Source organism: Belonocnema kinseyi, chromosome 8 (assembly GCF_010883055.1).
Source record: "Belonocnema kinseyi isolate 2016_QV_RU_SX_M_011 chromosome 8, B_treatae_v1, whole genome shotgun sequence".
Lineage (NCBI taxonomy): Eukaryota > Metazoa > Arthropoda > Insecta > Hymenoptera > Cynipidae > Belonocnema > Belonocnema kinseyi.
Genome location: NC_046664.1, coordinates 142,662,917 through 142,688,770, shown reverse-complemented (window position 1 = coordinate 142,688,770; position 25,854 = coordinate 142,662,917). Strand labels below are relative to the sequence as shown.

At 35.8% G+C, this 25,854-nt stretch overlaps 1 protein-coding gene across 8 annotated transcripts in view; it reads left to right on the top strand.

Annotated features, from left to right (window-relative positions):
• The window catches only part of LOC117179153 (TGF-beta receptor type-1), a 183,216-nt gene extending 157,588 nt beyond the window's left edge, over positions 1 to 25,628 (top strand). For 4 of the 8 annotated variants that reach the window (XM_033370846.1, XM_033370851.1, XM_033370847.1 and 1 more), the window contains 6 exons: positions 2,573 to 2,695; positions 3,173 to 3,406; positions 5,168 to 5,401; positions 7,775 to 8,115; positions 21,770 to 22,009; positions 25,272 to 25,628. In XM_033370846.1, the coding sequence (XP_033226737.1) occupies positions 2,573 to 2,695; positions 3,173 to 3,406; positions 5,168 to 5,401; positions 7,775 to 8,115; positions 21,770 to 22,009; positions 25,272 to 25,397 (1,298 nt within the window). In that variant the 3' untranslated portion in view covers positions 25,398 to 25,628. Of the gene's footprint in view, positions 1 to 979; positions 2,424 to 2,572; positions 2,696 to 3,172; positions 3,407 to 5,167; positions 5,402 to 7,774; positions 8,116 to 21,769; positions 22,010 to 25,271 lie in introns of those variants that run through there. The other 4 variants (XM_033370848.1, XM_033370849.1, XM_033370850.1 and 1 more) reach the window with 2 other exon arrangements.
• Positions 25,629 to 25,854: the final 226 nt, after the last annotated feature.

The window sequence follows — 25,854 nt, the reverse complement described above, 5'->3', positions numbered from 1 at the left end:
TCAATTCGATTCTATATGCAGAATTGCTTAAGGATTTTCATATCGTTCTCCTTAATATGGAAGAACTAACCACGCGCCTTTTTGAATTTTCATTACCAGTTGACATGAACATCACACTAATGAGAAAGACAAGGAAGAGGAGTTTAAGGATCTAATAGAAGTTTTGCGTCAATTGCACCCAGAGTATTCTGTTGAAACGGTCATCCTAGTTATTATGTATGCTGTATGATGTAGAAGTCAACACCAATGGTTTCACCTATATGCTCTGCTGTTTTATAAAGGAATGAAGAGAGGATCTCTTTTATTTGCGATAATATGCGTGATACACAGAAAAATCTTGTGGTAAAGACATTCAGGTAGTAATGTTAAGTACTCTAAGCTCGTCTTTTCTGCACGGAACAACTTAAAAGTGTCCAGCGAGACATTCCTCTTCTCCTTTTTGGAAAAAACTTAATTATTTATTCATTTGGAGGAAGAAGAATGAAAAATTAACAGGCGGAAGTTCTTGGCCATTTTACCTTAGCTAAATTACATTTTAAAAACAAAAACGAACAAAATTAATATACTATATTATCATATGATACCGTCCTCGAAAAAAGCGATCTGATGCCTGGAGAAAGATAGTAGCTGATCATTAACACACCGATTTTTATACTCTTAGACTTTCTATTTTTAATTTGTACCTTCTACTTGAGAACATGTAGGTCGAGAATTGATAGTACCATTTTCACAGAATCAAACTACAGCTCCTATAAATTCATCGAGTTTCCGCAAAAACAAGCAATCTTAGATAATGGATTGGTGTGTCGATGATCCAGTGCTAGGCAAATCCTCACAACATATCACTTCGAAGTGTCTGGCAGGTCTGACATAACCTAGCCGGCGAATCTACTTCAGCTTCTAGACGTAATACAATTTTTCCCCGCTAGGTGGAGGGTCAGTTTGTTCTACGTAATAGACTGAGTAAGAGTTTTGATGTTCATAGATCGAGCTGCAAGTTAGTGAAGTGAGTCGAAGTCGAAGCATGACCAGCGATAGAAGCAATTTTCTTGCTCCATTTGCGCATGCCCAGCGGTATAAAATGTTTCTTCCTCATCGAAGTGCGCATGCTCAACGTTAGAAATTATTTTCTTGCTTAGAGTACGCATGCGCGGTGATAGAATTAGCAGGGCCAGCGAAACGCAAGTTATCTGTGTTTCTCCCTCCGTATGATGTGTGAATTTGAAGGACTTAAATTAAGCGAGACATAAGCATATGGAATAAAATAAAGGTTTTCCATATGCTTGTGTCTCGCTTGCTCTAGTTCCTTTACATTCAAGCTCCTTAGGGAGTAAAAAAGATGCATAACCTATGTTCCATCGGCACTGGGAATTAATTTTCTTGAAGAAAAGGCTCCCTTCGGACACAGAATACAGGCATCGGAAAGCATACTTTTGGGGCATGTGGTGCAATCATTTATTTTTCCTAAATATCGTGTAAAACAAGATAATAAAGTTATACTCAGTTATACCTTTATATTTATGGTAGTTTCCGTGGAGAAAGCAGGTTTTTGGACAAATATATAATTATACTTTCAATAATCGCATTATTATCTTGATGTTATTGTTAAAGATATAAAGTATGATTTTTTATTTACAAATTTGTAACATACTGGAATTATTTATTGAAGAACTTTTATTTTTGGCTGACCTTTTTTTTCTTATCGCTTATTACTAAATTTTTAAAAAGTAGGGGAATTTTTGAAAATATTGAAGGACAGGTCTCTTAGACGAAGAATACAACACATTTTTTCAATATTAAAAAATTGCTGAAAAATCAAGCTAGTATACGTTGAATAATTTAAAATCTGTGACATTGATAAAATCTGATACACAATTATTATTTCGAACGCGTCTACTGAAACGACAAGTTCTCAATTTAACTTTCGGACGACGACTAAAATTTCCTCGCAGAAGGGTACGCAAAGTTCTCACTCATCGAAAGCATATGACTCAAGGATAGAGGAATAAGCATAAGAGAAGAAATCGATAACAATTTAAAATTAGGATTCCATTAAAATGTAAACATGTAAAATTAGAGTCTAAATGGCAAAGTCGATGTTAAATGAGTGAAATTAAAATAAAACAATTTAGTTAATAAAATATGACAATCAATTCCGAACAATGATAATTGCAATTTTTTAGATTACAATTAAATACATTTTTCCAGAGACCTGCTTCCCTGCATGACAACTACATTAAAAGCTTAGACTACCTAAATATGGTTGTAACGTTTTCAAGTTTGATTGAAAGAACAATGTATCTTCTATTAAAATGTGCTTGTTTTGTCCAGTAGCTAACATTTTATGTGTGGTTTTACTTCAATAATTATTTAACAGCACCTACATTATTATATAGAGATCTAGGAAATGTCATATCTATCAGGTAAGGCAATACAACTGTTGATTTCGACGTTTAATTCGACGGTGCAAAATCATAGTGCAGAATGATTATTTCCTTGTTTCCTGAAGCAGTAAAACTATTATTGAGAGATTTGCGTGAATAAATTGTGATTTGTCTTCATTAATTTAAAGGAAGAATACAGGAGAAAAGGTTCACTGAAATTATGTTTTTCGAGTTTTTGCACATCGATTTATGGAAAGTTTATCTAAATATACAAAATAGAATACGAGGAATTCATATCGAAGGATGCAGTGGTATGGTAAATAATGCATTGAATTATGAAATGAAGTGTTGAACTTCCTTATCCCTGAAAATCCTTTCATCATCCTCCATTCATTGCATGGGCATTTCTGCCATTGAAGCCATTGGCTTAACTGTACTTAAATTTAAGTAATTTTTTTACATATTTTGCTGCTTCTAGGCTTACTTCGATGTATTGAAATAACCCAGGAAACACTATGAATATTGTTATTTTATATTTATGTTTTGATTTTTTTTTAAATCACAGATAGTAAAGAATTATAATTTTTAATATCTATAGACAAACTGGTTTATGTCAATAAGTTCAATCACAGATGAATAATTTTTAACCAGCTTGCTAATTGGTTGCTTGAATGATGCTGTTTGCTTCCGCATTTGTTTGTTTATTATGTCGCTCATAAATTGCATTTCAGTATTTTTATGATTTTCTAAATCTTACGAAAAATATAATATCATTCTTATTACCCAAGTGTTGCCAAATGGAAGTAGGACAACTTGGGAGACTTGGCAAACGGCTATGGCCATAGCATTACCTATATGTTTAATTTGCGTGATCGCAATGACGGTCTACCACGTTCACATGGCAAGGAAACGACCAGCTAGACATTTTCCAGATGATTCAATGGAAGCTCCGGATAGACCAATTCTCGGAGGTGTAACTATCAGGGATATGTTAGAAATGACAACAAGTGGCAGTGGTTCTGGTAGGTCAAATTAAAGTTTAATTTTCTCTTATAGTTTAATACTACTAAAAGACATGGTGTGCCTTTACCGACTTTATACTAAAGATACGTTTAAAAAAATTGTTTGTAGAATATTATTCTTACATAGTATGGGCATATTTTGCGCAAAAAGTTAAGTAATCGTGGGCGAGATTTTTTCAAAATTTAAATTTTGGATTATCGAAAACAAGTTAATAGAAACTTTTGTTAGGGGACTGTTAAAAGTGAAATATAGAGTCGAAAAAGTGCTACGAAAATGTTCGTAAAATTATGACTGTTGAATCAACAAAGGTTTATATATTCCTTTAGTGCAAACGGTAATTAAAAACAATATTACTGGTTTTTTGGTGCAAAAATTTCTTTTCGGATGATGTTAGGATATTTTTATATACAATTAAGGCCATGTGACGAGTGGGTCACGTGATGAAACCTGGTCCTCAATTTTTCTTTCCTAACTTACGTCTAAACGGAATGAGATATCACTCGGAAAGTTTCGAAAATGAAAGAGGAGGTGATAAAGTTCATTTCTCTGCTTTGTTCCGGTGGAAATTTTGAAGAAAAACAAAATTTCGAAGAAAATACACGTGGAAGTTAGATCGGTACTTTTCTTTCCCAACTTACGTCCACGTGGAATGAGATATCGTGTTAAAAATTTGGCAAGCAATTTTTTAATGTTGTGAATGGTTTAGTTATGAGGTTTGCATTTATCAAAGTGGGGCAAAACAACTAAAACTTAAACTGATTTTTGAAAAATGAATTTTCGATTTAAGTTTTTAAATTTTGTACAGCCATCTAAATTCGGCCCCTTGAGTCTGGGACATCCTGTGTGTGGTGCGTGTTTGTGTGTTGCTGTGTTCAACCTCCCATAGACTTATTATCAGGTCAATTGGAAAGCTTAACATTATGAAAGCGACATTGCAAGCGACATCATGAGACCTCTCCTCTTTTTCCTCGCATATTTCTGCGGCAAACTCGGATATTGAAAGCATAAGGTCTCTTTTTTATTTTACATGGATGATCTTCCGATCTGTGCTAGAAATAACAAGCAACTAGATCGCTATATGAATTGTTGAGAAGTACGGTTCAAGAAAGCACAAGAGAAAAACTTCCGCGAACGTCTTCTCGATAAGAGGATGCACAAGATCTACCATAGAAATGTAAGAGATCAGTCAATGTCGTATGAGCTAACCTTTGCTTTCTTCAAATCAGCCGACTTAATGTCGAGCATGGAGGGTTTAATTTTGGCCTGTCAAGAGGGTGCCATATCTACTAATGCATACTGTCGCACATTTTGAGCCAAGACATTTCCGATGATTGCTGCAGAGCGAGTTATACACATAAGCGCGGAATAATATGTTAAGCTAGTCGTCCTAATCAGCGGTATTCTTTGAGGCGGTCGCCTTTGGGTCGCTCTGTATCCTTTGGGTGCACGAGACTTTTGCCGGATCGTCATTTAGAGTCTATCGCAAACTGTTACTACCCATCTCACGGTCGTGGGACGTGATTATAGCTGAAACTTTATCGCGATTTCGCCAGGGGTCGGTCAAATTTTGTAGAATGGCTTCCGCATCCCGTGAAATCTCGAAGGGTCCGCCGGTTCCCTTCGGAGCCACTGCCGTCACACCCTCTAATTTTTTTAAACATTTTCATAAAATAATTTAACGTGCGGTTTCTATTTGTATGGTATTCTCTAACTCGTCAAATTATACTGAGTTTTGAATCTCTTACTTTTTGTATCTCCAGTAGGCTTACCACTTCTGGTTCAGCGAAGCATAGCACGTCAAATCCAATTGGTTGAGACCATCGGAAAGGGTAGATTCGGCGAGGTCTGGCGCGGCCGTTGGCGGGGAGAAAACGTTGCTGTCAAAATATTTAGCTCGCGGGAGGAGAGATCCTGGTTCAGGGAAGCTGAGATCTACCAAACAGTGATGCTTCGACATGACAACATTCTGGGATTTATTGCGGCGGATAATAAAGGTAAATAAAAACTTGAGGTGAGGTACTAAAGGTCCTCTATTTTTTCATTAATTTATGTTTAAATGATATTTGTTACTCCTTGTATGGACATGTTTTAATCTTATAGTCCATTGTAGGGGGAAATTAGTGCTTTTTGAAAATTTAGTATTGGCACACTCTGCCCTGAAAGCCCTCTGTAAATGAAAAACTCGTCTTGCCAAGGCTCTACATAATAGAAATGTGTGGCGAAGTTATTTGTTTACGGAATTTACTTACTTCTGCTTCAATATTTTAAACTGTAGGGTACCCAAGAAGAGTAAAGTACTGTTAATAATAATGAATTGTTTAAACAATGAATTCCAATCTGAAATTATCAACAGAAAGTAATACCTCGTTTTTTAGAAACAGTTCGCATCCCAAATGTCTAATCATACCTCAGGAGAAAATAATTATATGCAATAATTATTCTTTAGAATAGTTATTTTTACTCAGATACAGAAATAGTTACCAAACTGTAAGTGAAAAGTAGAGAAACGTCAACTATTGCCTCGATGTTAATGAAACGTTCTAAATGAAAACATTTGGTTTAAAAAATGTTAACATTTTGTTCTCAACAAATTTTTCTCTGCAATAATTATTTGGTTTCAGTATTTTTGTTCCAAGAATTTTTTTCTTAAAAAGTTTTTTATTTAATTTTTTCAAAACATTTTTTTCAGATTGTTTTTTCAAACATTTTTTCAAACTTTGTTTTGAAAATTTGTTTAAAAAAAATGTTACTTCACATTTTTTTCCACAAAACATACTCAGTCATCATTAATCGCACCTTACGTTAATTCTTGATTATGTATTCAAAGTCCCTTTTACATGTATATTTTCGAAGCATCAGAGTATACATATTATATTTTTGCAAACTCTTTGAATACTCTATTTCCAAAAATTTCGTCATTTCAGTATTCCAGCATAAGCAAATAACTTCCGTAAAAAAATACCTTTGCCGCATATATCTTCCATGTTGAGCCTTGGCAGTGCGTGTTTTTCGTGTACAGACGGCTTTCTCCTTTCATTTAGTATTTGTCTGATCGTCTTAATATATACACTTATTTAACTGCAATCACACCCTTTAGGTACCTTTTCCTGCGGTCCTTGACGATGTGGAGGGCGGCAATAGTATATTTTCCTAAAGCACTAATTGCCCCCTACTATGTGATAAAGATTGTATTGCGTAACAGAACAACAGGTGTCTTATATAAATCGACCTAGATCTAAAAGTTGTACTTTTGTCCTCGAATTTCGCACAAAAAGTACCAGGTAAAAAAATATATCTTGTGTTCCCATATTTATGATAAATTTCGAAATAAGAAGCAATAGCTACTTTCTTGTTACTTTGGTACGAAATCATTTTTTAAATAAATAAAAAGGGTTCTAAAAATTAGTTTTCACAACTATAATTATCCTCTGGCAATATCCAGCAATACAAACATTCGTATATATCTTAAGTGGATTTTTGTTAATATTTTAGTCTTATTGGATGATACAAGAGTTTGTGGAAGAATATTTCCAACTTGGAACAAGAATTACTGTGAAGAAGGTGTCCGTAAAAATAAAGAAATATTGCGATGTACAGTTTTTATAGGATACTTCACGCTCTTTTCATGTATCTCGAATTAATTATATAAAACGTAAAAGAGGCTGCAGAAAATGCGTTGTTATATAAATACTGATAAGCACCTAATAATAGAGGTTTTTAAATAAAAAATTTGTATGGCAACAAAAAGAACTAAAAAAATGTGCTAACTCTCTTGAAATATGTAAATAAAAATGTGAACGGAATGAAAAATAAAAATAAACTGTTCATACATTTTTAAAATACGTAAAATACTAATGACAAGTCTAAAATTAATTTTAGTAGTTTTTATCGGCATAAAAAAAGTTAGTTTTAACTCTTAATTAATTTTGCAAGTATAACGGCATCTATAACATCATACTTCTTAGAGTTTTTTTTACGTTTTTTGTGATCATTTTTAGAAACGATGGAACTATCGGAAAATTGAGGGGTTCGTTGGATTCATACCTGAAAAACGTATCAAAGCATATTTCACATTTTTTCGACCATTTCCCAAGCCACACTTTACCATTCCAGCTTAGCTGTTATCTATTTTCGTCAATCTTTCGATATGTAATTTTTCTTATTAATTTCATGTTTATATTTCTTTTAAGTCTCTTATATTTAATCCCGAGTTATTCCTTTTTGTTCAACCCCAATTATTGTTCTCTTTGAGGCCGCTCCAGCATTACGTGACACACTTGTGGGGATGGGGTTCTTTGAAAGTATGGCGTTTCATACCGCCCTCCTTTTTAAATGGTCAGGAAATTAATGGCAGAATTATGTTATAGATAATGGGACATGGACGCAGCTTTGGCTTATAACTGACTACCACGAGAAAGGTTCTCTTTTTGACTACCTCAATAGGTCAACCGTAGACACGAATGGTATGATTAGAATGGCTCTGTCGATAGCCACAGGCTTATCACATCTTCACATGGAGATAGTAGGTACACAGGGAAAACCAGCAATTGCCCACAGAGATCTAAAATCAAAAAACATCCTAGTTAAAACCAATGGAACTTGCGCAATCGGTGATCTTGGTCTTGCTGTTAGGCATGATGTTATCACCGATACTGTGGATATACAACTAAACAACCGAGTAGGAACAAAACGTTATATGGCGCCAGAGGTATATTTTAACAGTAGAATTAATATTTGTTAATGTTTTAAATTTAGTTACCCTCAAGAACTTTAACCTATGCCATATCAGTACCAGGGACTGATTCTAACACAGTGAACAGTGGATACAACGTTAAAGGTGAAAGGGATCCACTGAAGATCCATTCACTGAACATTCATAAAGATTTTGCTTATTTAAAATTAACTTCGGAATTCTTCTACCCTAGTTACTTTATAGCCTCGTCGATTAAAACATTTTATTTTTCTAGCAATTATAATTTTTTATTAGCAATCAAATGTTCAATATATATATTACATGATGGCATTAAACCAGAGCATATTCCAATTGAAAGCTTTCAAATTGAATAAATATAAACTTGAAGGGTTAAAAATATATAAAATTTCAAAGTTTGTTTGAAAGTGAAGTATTCTTAAATTATAAACTTGAAACAAAGTCGTGTCATAATTAATCATTTACAAATTTTGCATCATCCTTTTGAAAATTTGCTCGTCCTGATCTAAAGTGTAAAACTAATAACTTCAAAATCAATGATGAAGCATTTTCATGTGAAAGAAAAAAACTTAATATTGAGTTCCTGCCAATAGAAATAACAATAATAATATTATTATTTTATTCACTACAAAAAAACTCTTACTCGCAACGCACCTGATCTTCTCGGAATTTACGAGCATATGCTTGTAAATACATCAATATGCATCTAATACCCACAATTATTCTAAGTTACAGCCGACTTTTAGCTATAAATCCGTATATGGGTACCCAGGTACCCCGGTTGGACTACAACATTAATTTATTTGGTTAGGTACAGAAGGGTTAAACATCGTCAAGAAGTACATAGGGAGAGATTTGTATGGGCTTTGGATTGGACAAGTGTGCCAAAATTCATCTAGAGAAAAGAAAGATGATTGGGGATCCCAAGGACCATGAGCTTGTGGATATAAGTGTTATTAGGCATCTTCACACTGTTGATACCTATTCGTACCTGAGCGTGTCTCAAAGCTACTTTCAGGACATAACATCAGTGAAGGAGTCTCCGAAGCAGATACAAGCATCTTCTTCGGAAGATTTGGTCTCCAAATCTGTCTGCGTTGAGCAAGGAATCTGCGACTAACATGCTTGCCATCCCGGTTCTACTCTACTCGTTTCGGGCGGTTCAATGGACGAAGAATAAGCTTACGGCTCTTGATGTCACACGTAACATCATGAATATGCAGAAGAGCTTGCAAATCAAATCGCCTGTTCCGCTTTTATACATCTCATGCGGTCAAAGCGGATCTGGACTTCTGTATCTTCAATGTCTTCATAACCTAATTTTTCAAAGTACAGCTTACATCGTTGCAAATGGCAGAGACCCTCTTCTATAAATGGTCAGGAACCATGAGATGCTTGACAGAGGAGCGTTCCCTTACAAAGCTGCGGAACAGGCGATTAATACCCTTGGCCTGAATTTCAACATCAAAAGTGAGGAAAGTGCATTACTCCATATAGATGCTTGCTTGACAAGAAAATGCACGGAAAATTTGACAGAAATGTAGAAGAACAGTCCTTGTCAAAAGAGCAAACTTTTGCTTTTCTCAGGTCATCAGGGCTTAAATCAGATAAAGAGGGTTTCATTTTCGCGTAACAGGCCGGTTTCATTTTCATCTTATTATGTCGTGATCGCATTTTATGTCAAGAAATTCCCAGCTATAGGTGCAGATCGTGTCAAGCACACGCTGAATACCTAGAACAAATACTATCTGGGTGTCCTACCCTTGCGGAAACTACGTATCTCTTCAGAAATAATGCGACCCTGATAGCGCTTTATTACTATCTTTGTCGCTCTTACGGTATACGCCATGACCCTCCCCTGCCGACCCTGCCCTCCGTTGCACACTCGGCTCCGACCGACTACAAAGTTACTGCAAAGCAGAAGGAAAAGGAGAAGAGTTATCAAAACCTCAAAAGGGAGCTGCAATGACTACTCAAAGTATTCGCTTAAAATAATTGTCCTTGTGATCCGGTCTCTCGGAGGTGCGAAGCTATCGCTGGTTCGTAATACGAGGATTTCGCTGTAGTGTCGTTGTGATTTTATCGTGGCTATCTCACGGCCGTGATACGTGGCCATAGGTGTGATTTACCGCGGTTCTGCTGGGAGCTGGTGTCATTTTAAGATGATGGTTGCACCCAGTAGTACCACGCGGTGGTCGTGTGACATCTTTTTAATTAATATATATCCCCACAGTAATATTAAACAAGCACTATGAACTAATCCTAGCATATTTAACGAACTAAATCACAGCTGAGTTTAACTATGTTTAATGTCTATGTTTGTAAATATTTAATTTTGGTAGATCAGGAATAGACAGGGAAAAATCGTTAGAAATAATGAATAGTTCAAGTTTTATTTCAAGTATAGAATACTTGGCAGACTAAGACCATTTTTGAGAACCACACCGATCACTCACTCGTTTATAGACATTTTTGTAAGATGTAAGATTTCATGTCTTTATTGAGTGAACCACTTTATTGATCCGAAAAGATCGGACAGCAATCTGTCGCGATTTACAGCTGCTCGCACACTATTTTTCTAAACCGACAAGGCCATCATCACACACTCAAACTGAGAAATCACGTGGCTTCAAACATTCATTTAAATAATAAGGAAATCGAAAATAGATATGAAATAGGCGATGTCAATAAATTGAATAATTTTCAATCACAGAAAATCTCATAAAGATGAAACATTAGAACTTTAAACATACCGCCCGCCTCGTGAGTGGTAACTGCACGATGAAAAGAAAAAACAATAAGTGCTTAATCGAGTATTTAGATCAACGCAAATGCCGCCCGCCGTAAAGAAACAGTATAAATGTAACTAAAATTTAATAGCCTTATCTGCCCGGCATAATCCACTAAGTTTACAGAATAATTTCTTTTACATCTAACTAATAATAGTTGTTTAGATTTCGCTCATTTCTATTGCTCTTACTGGTAACATACAAATCTGAGTAATCGGAGGTTCGTATTCCCGACTGACAGTTTTTACGCTAACAGTACGTACTAAATCGTCCTTTTCCTTGTAGAATTTAATTATACGACCTAACAACCATCTAGAAGGCGGTAACGAATCATATTTCACATGAGCGTGTCACCGATCACAAGATTTAACTCTTTGTTGAACCATTTGTAGCGTTTTTGTGAAGACTGTAAATAATCAACAGCCTATCTTCTCCAGTAAATCTCTGAAATTTTTTGGACTAACTGCCATCGATTTAAACGATTTTCTGAAGTAAATTCCAATGAGGGTTCTGGAATGCTGGTCAAAGAGGCTCCAATCAAAAAATGTCCAGGTGTAAGATAGGAAAAGTCTTCAGGAACATTTGAAAAAGGAACAATAGACGGGAATTGAGACAAGCTTCTATACGAGCAAGAAGGGTATAAAACTCTTCGTGTGTAAGAGTATGTGCACCTACAATTCTTTTCAGATGGTGTTTAAAACTCTCAACCGCAGCCTTCAATAAACCCTCAAAATGAGGAGCGGAAGAAGGTATGAAATGCCAAGAAGTACCTTGAATTGCGAACTCATTATGCAAATTAGCATACAGTCTAAGATTCAGAAGACAATTTTTTAATTCCCGGTTCGCACCGTGAAATGTCATACCATTATCACTGTACACATGTACAGGTCTTCCTCGCCTTGAAGAAAATCGCTAAAAGGCGGCGAGGAAAGCGGCAGATGAATAATCAGGAACGAGTTCTAAATGGGAAGCTCACGTACAAGAACATACGAAAAGCGCAACGTAAGTTTTGTAACTCTTTCTGTCACGACCGGAAGCAAAGCGAACGTTAAATGGGCCTGCATAGTCCACATCAGAATGTATGAATGGACGATGTGGAGTTACTCTAAATTCAGGTAAGTCCCCCATTAGTTGTTGAGACAGAGCCACTCTCTCACGTGTGCTCTCCAGGCAACCTTTGATCAGTCGTTTAACCAAAAAGCGAGCTCCTAAAATCCAGTAACGCTGACTGAGCGTATTTAAAGTTAATTGCTGACCACCGTGTAAAGGTCGAAGATGAGCATGCGTGGCGATAAGCTCACTTATGTGGTGCCGCGGCAAAATGATAGGACGCTTCTCATCAAAACTGATAGGAGCGTGCCGTGGTCATTCACCTAACCTTAAGAGATTGTTGGAATCCAAAAATGGATGCAAACTTTTTAATAGCAAGCTCTTTGGGACCACCCTATCTTCTTTGTTCAAAGCTTTTATCTCATTAGAAAAGGATTGTGCCTGGAAAAATTTAATCCAAAATATAACACCTTGTTGGATTTCAATCACATTAAGAGAAATGGTTGAAAATTTAGGATTAGGCTTATTAAGTTTTGAGTGCTTGAACACAAAGGCATCAATAAACCTTTTACAATAGGCCGTTACGCGCAGCAATCTTGGCCAAGAGGAGAATTTAAGCATCAAGTTAAATGGACTTTTGATTACACTCAAAACATGATGACTCTCTAGTGGCCGCTGTTTTAAATTTGATTGCGAGGGGGCTGCGTGGCGATATTCAGGCCATTTTGAGAAATGCAAAGTTAACCAAGGTTGGCCTTACCACCATGAGGAATACCTTATCAATTTTTCGGGGGTGAGTCCCCGAGTAGCGCAGTCGGCCGGATTATCTTTCGTAGAAATGTATCGCCATTTGGTGCGAGGTAGCAGAAACTCTATTGGCGACAAACACAGGCCAATCGGAAGGATGTTTTCCTAGCCATGCCAAAACTGTTACGGAATCAGTGTGACAGTAAACAGGTATTTTATTCAAAGACATAGTTTCCATGACAAACTTAAGTGTCTTATTTAGCAACGCAGCTTCACACAACTCCAAACGAGGAATTGATATATATTTAACAGGAGCTACTTTAGATTTAGCCATTAGTAGGCAAACATGAGCCTCCTTTAAATCGTCACTAAGAATTATCATGTAAACGGAAGCTGAATAAGCTTTTGACGAAGCGTCAGAAAAGCCATGAAGCTCGAATTCAGAGTTTTTCTGCAGTTGTTGTGTCCATCGGGGGACTTCAAGTGCTTCTAATTTTTCCTGAGAACCATGATAATTTAACCATTGAGTTTTAAGATCATCAGGTAGTCTGTCGTCCCAGTCGAGTTTACGCAGCCAAACTCCGTGCATTAAAATTTTTGCCACTATTATGACTGGAGTTATCCAACCCATAGGATCACACAACTTAGCTATTAATGAAAGAACAATCCGTTTTGTTGGATTTTCGACTAAAGAAGAAGTCACTTTAAAAAGGAATGAATCAGACTTAGGATCCCAAAATAAACCTAGAACCTTCGGCTGAGCATCCTCCACTAACGGAAATTCGATAGTACATTTTTGTTCTCCCGAGGGACAATCTTCCAATAGTTCGGGTTCATTTGCGACCCATTTTCGCAAATGGAAACCGTCAGCTTCTAATAACAGTGGGATTTCAGCTCGCACCTGTTTAGCCTCAATCTGACTATCTGCACCAAACAAAACATCATCGACGTAAATATTATTTTCTAATATAGTTTGGGCTAAAGTAAATCTATTTCCTTCATTATAAGCTAACTGCTTAACCACTTTGTTAGTTAAATAAGGAGCACAGGCAGTACCGTAAGAAACGGTTAAAAGTCTATAAGCGACGAGCCTTTTATCAGGAGAAATCCAGACAGTTCTTTAATAGTCGCAATCCCGAGGATTAACTAGAATTTGTCTAAACATTTTTTCAACTTCAGCCATATAAACAAAGCGATGTGATCTCAAATTCACATTGATTAAAACCAAATCATTCAGAATCTTAGGACCGATGTGAAAATCAGAATTCAAGGAAGAATTATCGGAAGTTAAACTGAAAAGTTGAAAATAACCCTCAACTTATTAGTGGAACTACTTTCTCTTAAGATAGGGTGATTAGGCAAATACACAGTTCGTGGAGAATTATCCAATTCCTTTTCTTGAAGAAGTTACCTGTGTCCAAGGCTATCATATTCTAACAAGAAACTGAAGTATTGTAACAATAATTCCGATTTCTCCGATAAACGACGAAGTACTTTGTTCAAAGCGATCTTATCTCTCTCCAGGGATGCACCTATTTTTATCGGAGGATCGTTTTTGAAAGGTAAGCGTTTCATGTAACGTCCGTCTTTTGTTCGTTGGTAAGCTGTGGCGAAATACTCATCACAAAACATTTCGTCATCTGTCAAAGTATTTTTAAAGGGAACTTCCCCCAACTCCCAGAACCTGGTTAAATCTTCATTCAAGACTTCTGCTGAAATAGCCTGATGTGCTGTAACTGGAATGTTAATTTTTATTTTATTTGTGACTGAAACTTACAGGAGGAGCATATGATGCAAGGTGTAATAATGCTAAAGCTTGAATGTGGACTTTAGGACAGTTTCTTTCTTTAGGAATTAAATTAAATTCTGCTAACTTTCTTGAAGAACCATTGTTAACTCCTCCAACCCAATATATAACTGCTTTAACCTTTTTGTAGCGCGGGCTTAATATTTTCATTGCTCACTCGGTAATAAAACAACATTCCGATCCTTGGTCCAGCAAAACTCTAAATCTGTGACTTCTTCCATTTTCGGCTTGGAAGGAAATAATCGCCGTATGGAGTAAGGTTGACCGCTATAAATGTGATGAGTATTGAGAAAATGACACAAAACTTTATCGTCTGCTTCTTTGAGCGCAACATGATTCACCCCCACCTTCACGGTGGAATTGCCGGGATCATTTGATTGTGACGCGAGAGGTATAGTCTAGATGGTTGTTAGGTCGTATAATTAAATGCTACAAGGGAAAGGACGATTTAGTACGTACTGTTAGCGTAAAAACTGCCAGTCGGGAATACGAACGTCCGATTACTCAGATTTGTCTGTTACCAGTAAGAGCAAAAGAAATGAGCGAAATCTGAACGACTATTATTAATTAGATGCAAAAAAATTACTCTGTAAACTTAGTGGATTATGGTGGGCGGCTAAGTCTATTAAGTTTTAGTTTCGTCTTTATGAGATTTTCTGCGATTGAAAATTATTCAATGTATCGACATCGCATATTTCAAAACTATTTTCGATTTCCTTATTATTTAAATGAATGTTTAAAGTTGCGTGATTTCTGCCAATTGAGAAGTAACCGGTGCAGAGTGAGTTGGTGGTAAGGTGAGATTTGAATTATAATCATCGTAATGCAACAGGGAATTATGTCTCCTCCCGCACTTGTAACATTTAAATTTACTAACGCAATTATGAGGTCAATTTCCAGGCGTGAGACAATTATAACAACAATGATTATTTGTAGCAACTTCCCTACGCCTGTCCACAGACAGAGTTTTGAATTGATTGCATTTAAATAAAGGGTGATTATCCTTACAAAGGAGACGCTTTGAGCTAGAAGTTGCATTGTGGCTCTTAACTTCCAATTGTTTTGAAGCCTTACTCTTTTCTTGAGAACTCGCACCAGGCTTTGAAGCTGTAATAGCCTCCAAAATACGTATGCGAGTCTCCAAAATGAGTCAAGTTGCTGATAAGTGGGATAATCAGTGCTAGAACCAATATGCATCTCTCATTCCTTGAGAGTACTAATATCAAACTTTTTAACCATTATAAAAACAAGTAAATAACTTCAATGTTCTGTTAAGCGTTTAAGATTTTTGGGAGCCGCCAATGACTCATTTGTTGTATCGCGCAAGTTTTGTTAAGTCTTCTAGAATATTATTCGACACATTAGGAAGATTCATAAAGGCTTATAAATGAGTTGACATTAAAGCTCTCTTGTTGTCAAATCTGGTCTTTAGCGTCTTCCAAGTTGAGATAAAATTAGCATCAGTTATCGAAGCATGTCTTAAAAAAACTTCAGTTTCGCCCTTTAAGGACAATTTCAAATAGTGTAATCTTGTTACATTTGACAAGGAATCGTTTTGAATTATTAAAGTATTAAATAAATTGCGGAAATTCTCTCAATCCTCGTAGTCTCCAGAAAACTCCGGTAAAGTGATTTGAGGAAGTTTAACAGGCAAGGAATCATGACGAATGATTTGAGACTGATTTAAACTTTTATTAGACTTAGTTTCAGGAGTCAGCAAGAACAATTGATTATATAAAAAATCTCGCGCATTGAGATAAGCATCTTCAATAGCGAGATATTTAGACTTTGTGAAATATTCCAATTTCTCACGCTCAGCCGACGTAGTTCCAGCTTTAATTTCCAGATGCAGGGTTTCACAACTCTTCTAGCGTTGGTCAAGAAGTTCTATCCGGGATTTTACAGTAGCCACTGTTAGATGGGTTTTTCCAATTTTCTTAAAATTGGTTTCAGTGCGTAGAATCGCCTGAGAAATTTCTGATAACTCGGAGATTAATGGGTCCGTTTTAACAAAAGGAGAAATTTAAATTGACAGTTGCTGATCATTCAGCTAAAATTGAAGTCTTAATTTGCAAACTAAAGAACTGATTTACTTTAGCTTCAAAATGCTCTAACAAGGTGAGCAAATTTGAGTGTGCCAGAGCATAATTATTAATAAAATGTCAATAAATCATCACTGAAATACTATGGTCTAAATTATTATTTTATTTGTCAGAACGAGCCTCTCTCATTACGGGTAAATTAAAGTTGTCATCTTACCACTGGAGAAGGTTAGAAATCGATGAAGTCTAAAATTAAATGTGTTGACAATCATCCAAATATCAGCTGGCAAACCTGTTATTTCTTCCTTCAGGTGAAGAATAATGAAAGACTGATCCAGTGAAGAATGACAACATGAAAGAGTACAGTAGAGACTGTTTGGAGAAGGACAACTGCCTTATAGTACGTGCGAAGATGTTGTCACCAGCTTATATCCTTGCTATGTGACCTCAAGCCGTCATATTTTCCACCTACTTCTTATGCTTTCACTTAATACAATTTCTCATTTTGGTCTTTTCTGTATTAATTTTACGCTTTTGAATGTTTTTTCACGATATTTAATTCGGCTCGAAGGACCATTTGTTTAATCTTTATGTTTGTAAATATTTAATTTTGGCAGATCAGGAATAGACAGAGAAGAATCATTAGAAATAATGAATAGTTCAAGTTTTATTCCAAGTATAGAATACTTGGCAGACTAAGACCATTTTTGAGAAACACACAGATCACTCACTCGTTTATAGTCATTTTTGTAAGATGTAAGATTTAATGTATTCATTGAGTTAATCACTTTACTGATTCGTAAAGATCAGACAGCAACCTGTGGCGATTCACTGCTGCTCATACATTGTTTTTCTAAACCGACAAGGCTATCATCACACACTCAAACTGAGAAATCTCGTGACTTCAAACATTCATTTAAATAATAAGGAAACCGAAAATAGCTAGGAATTAGGCGATGTCGATAAATTGAATAATTTTCGATCGCAGAAAATCTCATAAAGACGAAACATTAGAACTTTAAACAAGCTAAAACGGCCGAAAAACATGCAAATTACAAATAAACAACCAAGACAACTGTTTAAGGCTCTAGTTAATATATTTATTTGCACAGTAATATTCCACAACCCTTAGTAATTACCTATATTGCTTTTAACGTATCCCGTCTACGCTATCTTGTACTAAAACCGCCCAAAAGTTTATTAAAGAAGATAATTACGACAGGCAACTTTTCAAGACCCCAGTTAATATATCTATGTCCACAGTAATATTCCACGAACCCTAGTTTGTTTGCATTTTTTCTGAAAAAGATCTTCATCACTCTGCTGAAAGTTAAAAAATTTTTATTACATTTTTTCTGAAAAAAGAGCAGGATTTGGTTAAATGCGTTAGTGGTATTTTTGATATATATCTTTTTTATTATTATTTTGGGATTCTGGGTAGAGTTTATAGCTTTTTGAAGGCGAATAGTGTGTTTTTTTCATTTGGATATTTTATGAAATTGTTTTATGAATTGTTTTATGTTTTATAATTTTTGGAATCGTTTTATGAATTGTTTTATTATAAGTTTTATAAACTTTTAATTCATATATTTTTTCGTTTTGTTTAATATCTATATTTTTATTTAGGGGTAGGTGTTAGTGTCATGTCGATGCGTTCTACGATGAATAGGCTATCTTTTTCGTTCTTCTTCAGAATTAGGCTAACTTCATTTAGCCTAGTTTTCAGGAGGAATAAATAAAGTATTATTTTTCGAAACATTTCCAACGAATTTAAAACTGCAGCATTTTGTATTACAGTTTATAATATAATTTAGGCTCCTATAACTTTTAGAACAAGAAATTTTAAAAGAATTTTATGTATTTTAACACTTCTACGCGTTTACTAAATTTCATACAAAATGAAGTTAGTAGTGCTGGATGCCAGCACTACTAAAATGCTGCTGTCGGAGACAGCAGCATCCAAAAGCATCTTACTTTTGCACCATAAACACGTCACTTCAACACTTTAAGTGAGAAGCACGCATTACTGCGTAATGGAAAATGCATGTGACACAGTTTTGCTTAGATTGCAGAAAAGGGGCGGAACCCCTATTAAGGCTGTAAACAATTTTTGCAGCAATAATTTGAGATGTTATAAGTCACTGTTCTGTGACAAGTCTGTAGCACGTGATTTTTTTAAGGTCGTGCTGAAAAAGTGGCTCAGGTTTTTTCTTAACATGGGCAATAGACAGAGACGATCCGATTGTGTTCGAATGATAGGTCTTGTCGTTGCGAAACGATCATACTGTTTCTACCTCTATCTATCCAATACTTCTTCCTCTTTTTTGGTTTCTTTGTCAAATCGTAGAAACAATTTGAATTAAACGTTAACTAGAAATTATAGTAAATAATTCATAGTAAACCGCAGTATTCGAGATTAAGTTGTTCTTATGTATACTCTTTACGATTAGGGACAAAACATTTTATTTGACAAAATAATAATCATCGCAAAAACACAATACATTTCCAAGAAAATATAAAGAAGCAATTGAAATTTTGAAACACTCTAATAACATCAATAGGGACAATGGATATAATACCAATCCGATTTGACTTTCCGTCCTCCCGGATTAAAAAAAAAAACTTGATTGGCTAATCAGGTTCGACCAGTCCTACAGTCGAGCGCTCTGTTAATCAACTGCAATGTTCACGAAACGTCGGCAAAATTCGTAGTTTTTTACACGATTGGAACCCGAAATATCTCTTTTTATCAAAATGAATCGTCGTGAAAGCATTAACTCTATTAATGCTTCAATAACTTCGAGATACTACTTCGCGATATACGATTACATTCACGTGTCAGATGGCGCTGTTGTCAATTTCTCCTACAGGCGCATTCTACTCATTCGATCGCAAAACATAATCCAATCAATCCCGTCGGCTTCAGTCGACATCGGAGACCCGCTGCTGCTCGACGTGAGTTTGCCACCGTGGTTATTCGCGTGTGCCTCTTGCTTCGAGTGAACTGTCGGAAGTTCATGACACATTTACACAGGTAGGCCGTTAGGGTACCGCGCCTAGCCGCTAAGCTCCTGTTTTGTTACACCTCAGCGTCCACCACACATCCACCGCCGCTCCTCTCACTCATATCAGCGGCGCGGCGTCAGTTCTCGGAAAAACCAGTGATCCCAACTTTGGCATATAAACCTTTACCTGCCAAAGTTGGGGTCACTGGAAAAGAACTGAGGTGAGGAATGCAAGAACTCGACAAGCGCTCGAAGTCGCGTAGAAGTATTGTGCACTTGGTAAAATCTATCGATAAAAAAGTGCGCGAAACGTAAAATAAAATATACCCTTCGCATTCACATTGACCCGGCGGACAAATTTTTCTTACCAAACTTTTTCATTAGACAATTATTACTCAAGATTAACAATAAAAGCTGAGAAAATTTTCCGATTAAAAAGCGATGTTTTCTAAAACATAACTCGCGATTATTCGGCCGTTTGTTAATCAAAATGCTTGAAATGTGTATATTGTATTCTCAATGCATAAGCGATGGCTACAATCAACGCACTTTGTTTAAAAATATAATGTGTTTATTGCTTTTTAATAATAAAATAATTTTGAACGAAATCCACTTTTCGCTAATTTTGACCAGTGGGACGGTCGTCGAAAAAATGTAGGTTGAAATATGAAAAATTGAATAAAATCGTTCGAAAGTTGTGGAAATGGCAGCGAAGTTGAAATCAACACACTCTTTAGCTGGATCGATTTGTGTTTTGCCGTTGCTGCATTGTGGCTTAGGAACAAATGCCGATAAGAGGAGCATTGCACATCTGTCGATTCCTAGTGGAGCGAAGTAAGAAGATGTCTTTTCAGAAAAACTTAATTAAACATTTAAAAAATTTTATTTTCCATCTTGTCAAAAATGACTTTAAGTAATTTGTGTTCTTCTTTCGATCTTTCTAATATCTTAATAGTAAAGAACCCGACGGACGATCGCAAGTTTTGTGGTTCGGTCCCCAGTAGAGCGAAGTAAGATCTTTTTTCAGATTAATTAATTAAAAATTTTTATTTGAAAATAAACTTGATCGATACTTTTGATTTCTATTTTTACAAATGATGGAATGTCATCTACACAGATCGATAGTTACTAGCTCTGATAATAATAAAGATTCCTTAAAGTACTCGTATCGTGAATGTAATACGTGACTTGAGCTTGTGTGTGTTTCTGATAAAATATTCTTCTGTAGACATCTCTAGTAGCTTAATGGAAATACACCCGACCGGCAATCAGAAATTCTGTGGTTCGATTCCCGGTGCAGCGAAGTGAGAAGATCTTTTTTCTGAATAATTAAATTTTTTAATTTAATATTTTTCTTTTACATCTAGTCATAAATTACGTTAATTATTCTCTGTTATTTGAAGAGTTAACTTCGTCGATAGTTTTTATTTCTATTTTCGCAGATTGTGTAATGACATCTACACTAATCGATAGTAACTAGCTCTGTCAATAATAAAAATTCCTTTAAATTACTCGTATGATAAATGTAACACCTGGCTCTAGATAGCGTGTATGTCTAAAAAAATATTCTTTCGATCTATCTAATAGCTTAATGGGAAAGCACCCGGCCGGCAAGCGAAAGTTTTATCGTTTTATTCCCAGTGGAGCGAAGTGAGAAGGTCTTTTTTCAGAAAAATTTGATTAAAAAAATTTATTTTCCATCTAGTCAGAAATAAACTCAATTATTTTTTGTTGGTTGAAGAGTTAACTTGATCTATAGTTTTGATTTATATTTTTACAGATGAATGTAATACTAGGCTGTAGATAGCGTGTATTTCTAAAAAAGATTTTTCTTTCAATCTCTCTAATAGCTTGATAAAAAAATACCCGACCGGCAGTCGGAAGTTCTGTAGTTTGATTCTCAGTGGAGTCAAGTGAGATCTTTTTTCAGAAAAATTGTAATTATACTATACTCTTACTTTTTTATTTTTGTCATTTGATGAATCGAAAAGCAACAATGCACGCAAAATTGATTTTTTATCTTTCTCAAAGACTTAAACTGGATTTCGCAATTGCTCTTCACCTTAATGTTTCTAAAATTGCGTGCTTCGGTTAACGGCGTAATTTTTCTTAAACGATGCGCTTACTTTCTTGATGTAGCCAACTGTTTTGGCAAACAAATCCCGAAATGTATCTTACATAATATAATAAATAAAGTTTGTGTGCTTATAGGTTCTTGAAGAGACAATAAACATGAATCACTTCGACTCTTTTAAGAGAGCTGACGTTTATGCTCTCGGCTTAATTCTATGGGAAATCGCAAGAAGATGTAATGTTGGAGGCATTCACGATGACTATCAGCTTCCATTTTACGATTTAGTGCCCTGCGATCCAACAATAGAAGAAATGCGCAAGGTCGTTTGCAACGATAGGCAAAGACCGTCAATACCAAATCGATGGCAATCGATTGACGTGAGTATAAGATAAATATAAATGTGCTAAAATAAAATAAGGTAATTAGTGAATGCATACTGAAAGTTGCTTTAACGAATAGTAAAGAATTTAATTTCGGCAGACAGTTTCTCATTTATGGTTCTTGTTCTGAGAACTTTACAATGGCATCAGTGAAGCACGCTATGAGACGCAGACTTTCCTCATCGAGCTCTTCAGTGAGTTCAGTAAAATCAGGGACAGCCTCTAGCGGATGCAAGCCTAACGACTGTCGGCCACGAGACAGTCGGTGCTGCTAGTTGTTGCTGTACCTGATTTTGGAGAGATGATGTTCGTCATGTTGTTTCCCGTGGCCTTACCCGAAAGTGAAATCTGATATTGCTCCATTGATTTCCGGCGTCCACTTGATCCTCTTTTGAGCCTGCGCACCTTGAAGTTGCCGGCGGTATGCACTCTCAAACTCAAATCCTATTTGATTGATATCTATTCTGGGAAGGAGGTTACTATCAAAAATCTGAGGCCTTCGTTGTTCAAGGTCATATTGGGTTACTGTTCTCATTTCCGGAAAATTCGCCACAGTTTTGTCGAAAGGCCATCCTTCCAGGAGAAGTTGTTGTCGCTCCCATCTTATTTTTGAATTGCTAGCGCATCAAGTACTCATCATTATAAGTTTGAAAATTGATGCCGAAACATCCTCCGCAGGCGCAGCAGACGTTCTGCTGTTTACCGCTTGTTGCCGATGTTCTGGCTGGACAGTAGTACATTCGGCTATCCCAGTGAGATCTATCTGTCCACCTCGTAGGTCACCATCACCAGCTTCTATGCTGCCGCTCCCAGTGATGGCATCAGGGGCGCCCGACTATCCTCGTGGAGCGATCAACAATGATAAATATTAAGTAACATTAAGCATTGTGTAGTTTGGAGTTCGTTAGTGCACCTTGCTTACAGATTGCCTGTAGCCGAAATCACTATAGGATGAATAGATAATTGTTTCACATTCCTCCATTTTGCCTTCACTTCATGCCTTAGCTCGCTACACTTATGGAGCTTGGTTGTATAGGCTTCCTAAAATTCCGGTTAAACGGACAAGCAATGTCGATGATGTAGATTCTTCAGCCTTTTTTTCTCGCATCACGAGAAATATCATTCAGACAAATATTGAACGCGTAACTATCCACTTCATGATGATCTAACGTTTCGGGGTGCTCGCCGTGGATGGATTTTTGTGTCCATTGTGTTTCCCTTACCCCCTCTATTTTGTGGGAAAACTACGCTCTCAATCGCCGAATTAATGTTGTCCTTTCATTGCTTCGTCAACTCAACGCGGACGGTTCTGTTTAACCTTTGCAGGTCGGTGTTAGACCATTTGATGAGCCAGTAGGAGTACATGAGGACATAGATAGCATAGGTGTTGATTGCTAAAGAATCAGAACATGAAGTAGGAAGTCAATGATGCGTGAGTAGATTTTGTACATTTTTAAGGCTTCAAGCAAATAGCCATGCGGCCCGGAAGCAAATGCTTGCCTGTAGTCTATATATACCATGTTTACGTTCTTTTGATGTTTACAAGCTGGAGTCATGGCAACAGCGTCTATGTTGGTACCGAGGTTGGATGATCTTAGTTATATGGTTGATCAGCTTTCTGATTCTATTTCCTTTTGTGTATTGTTTTAATAGACGCAATTTGCACCTTACTTTGCTGACATCCGTATCCGTCCTGATCTTTTATGGTGGATTTCGATCTCTTTCTGGGACAAAGACTGATTTTTAGGCTTAGCTTTGCGGCCCAACGTTCTGACGGTTGCTGTTTAGGTATTCTATTAGTGCGCGTAGATAACTTGTGATGTTCATCTTGGGCAGAAAATGCCTTTGTGTTGGTTCTGCATGTCTGAAGTCTAGTAAAGCATAACCAAAATTCCTTTCAAGGTGCTGTAGTTTTTTTGGGATTTCGCTGTTCACATTTTCGTTGTGCATGTTCAAATGTAGTTCTAGTGGATCTGGTACTCGATTTTTATTATCCCTAGCACCTATGCCTTTAGCTTTAATCAGGTCTTCGTTGTCCACATGTTCCAAGGGGGGATTATCAATTTGAAGCTACTATTCCACTTTTATTTTTATGGTAGCTATTTCAGCTGCCGAAATTAATCTGTTTACAGATATTGACCGTTTTTGATCTGCTGATTATGTTCATTTCACGTGACCAGCTTTGGATACTTAAAAAAATTTCGTCCTAAAATTGTATCCTTTTTTGGTCTTGGTTTCATAATTCGCCAGCAAACCGTAATTATCAATTTAAACTATTTTTAGAAGCTGAAGAAGATTAGAAAATTTAGCAAATGTGTTCATCTTTGGTTCATTTACCCTTATAGAAAACAGAGTTAACTAAGAATATCTTTCAGATTACTTTTTTCTATTATGCTTGGTGAAATTCCAAGAATTATTAATTATTCAAATAATATTCATAAACAAATTTAGAATTTGGCTATTTTTAAGTTTTCGATTCCTCTTTTCTACGATATCTTGCAAATTTATAATCATTATTAATGATTTGAATAATTTCCAATTTAAACATGCAGAGCTGAGTCATTTTTCAACGAATAGATTTTGGTTATTTTTCAGCGAATACGCTTTGGGCAACTTTTCAACAAAGAGGCTCTATTTTTTTACAAAATTAACTAAGCATGTCTTTCCGATGACTTTTTTCTATGATGCTTTGCAAATTTACAAGAATTATTCATTATATCAACAAATTAAGATTTTGGCATTTTTTCAACAAATAGACACAATTTTTTTATGCATTCGAGAAGAATGTATTTCCAATAACTCTTTTCTACGATATTTGGTCAATTTACAATAATTATTAATTATTTAATCCATTTATCTAAATATTATTAATAGGCTCAATTTGTTCACGGAATCAATAGAGAATGTTTTTGCTTTCCTATGATACTTTGAAAAGTTAAAATAATTATAAATTATTTAAACAATGTTTATAAACATATCCACAGCTTGGCCATTTTTCAAGTGATAAGCACTCTTTGTTTACGGAATCAACTAAGAAATTCTCCTATGGCTCTTTTCTATGTTGCTTTGTAATCTTTACAAGGATTATTAATTATTGAAATAATCTCCATGAGCAAATTCATAGTTCAGCCATTTTTCAGCGAATAAACTACATTTTTCACGAAATCATTGAAAAATGTTTTTCTAATAACTCTTTTCTATGATACTTTAAAAATTTACAGTAATAATATACTATAATAATTATTATTTTTATGTGCAGGCCCTTCAAGTGATGTCGAAGGTCATGAAGGAGTGCTGGTATCAGAATGCTGCTGCAAGGTTAACTGCCTTAAGAATAAAAAAATCTCTTGCTAATTATGGGGCAGTAGAAGACCTTAAGTGTTAAAGACAGTAGACGTGCAGAGGTTTTTGTTATAAAGTACTTCCCTCCTTTTTTCGATAATCGACATACAGAAGGCAAGCAAGAATCATTGGGACGAAGATACACGATGTACTGGCAGGAAGATTGAAGAAAAATAGCAAATAGAAAAGACTGGCCGAAGAAACACATCTCTTTTCCTGCAACGTCATTTTTTACATGTATCTTCAAAAATATATTTCACATTCCCAAAACTTATTTCTTTTCTTTAATAGCATATATTTCTTACATTTGAAATGATTGTATCCTGATAGTAAACTTTTTTTCACTGAGTTTCTGATTTTTGCAACGCGATGTGTGGTACACGTTAGATAGTTTCCCCCTTTGGACCCCGAAGACTGTATGTAACTTATGTATCACCATCTCCGTGGTTAACTCAATAATAGCGCATCCGTCTTCAAGAGTTCGATTACCCGCACCGACG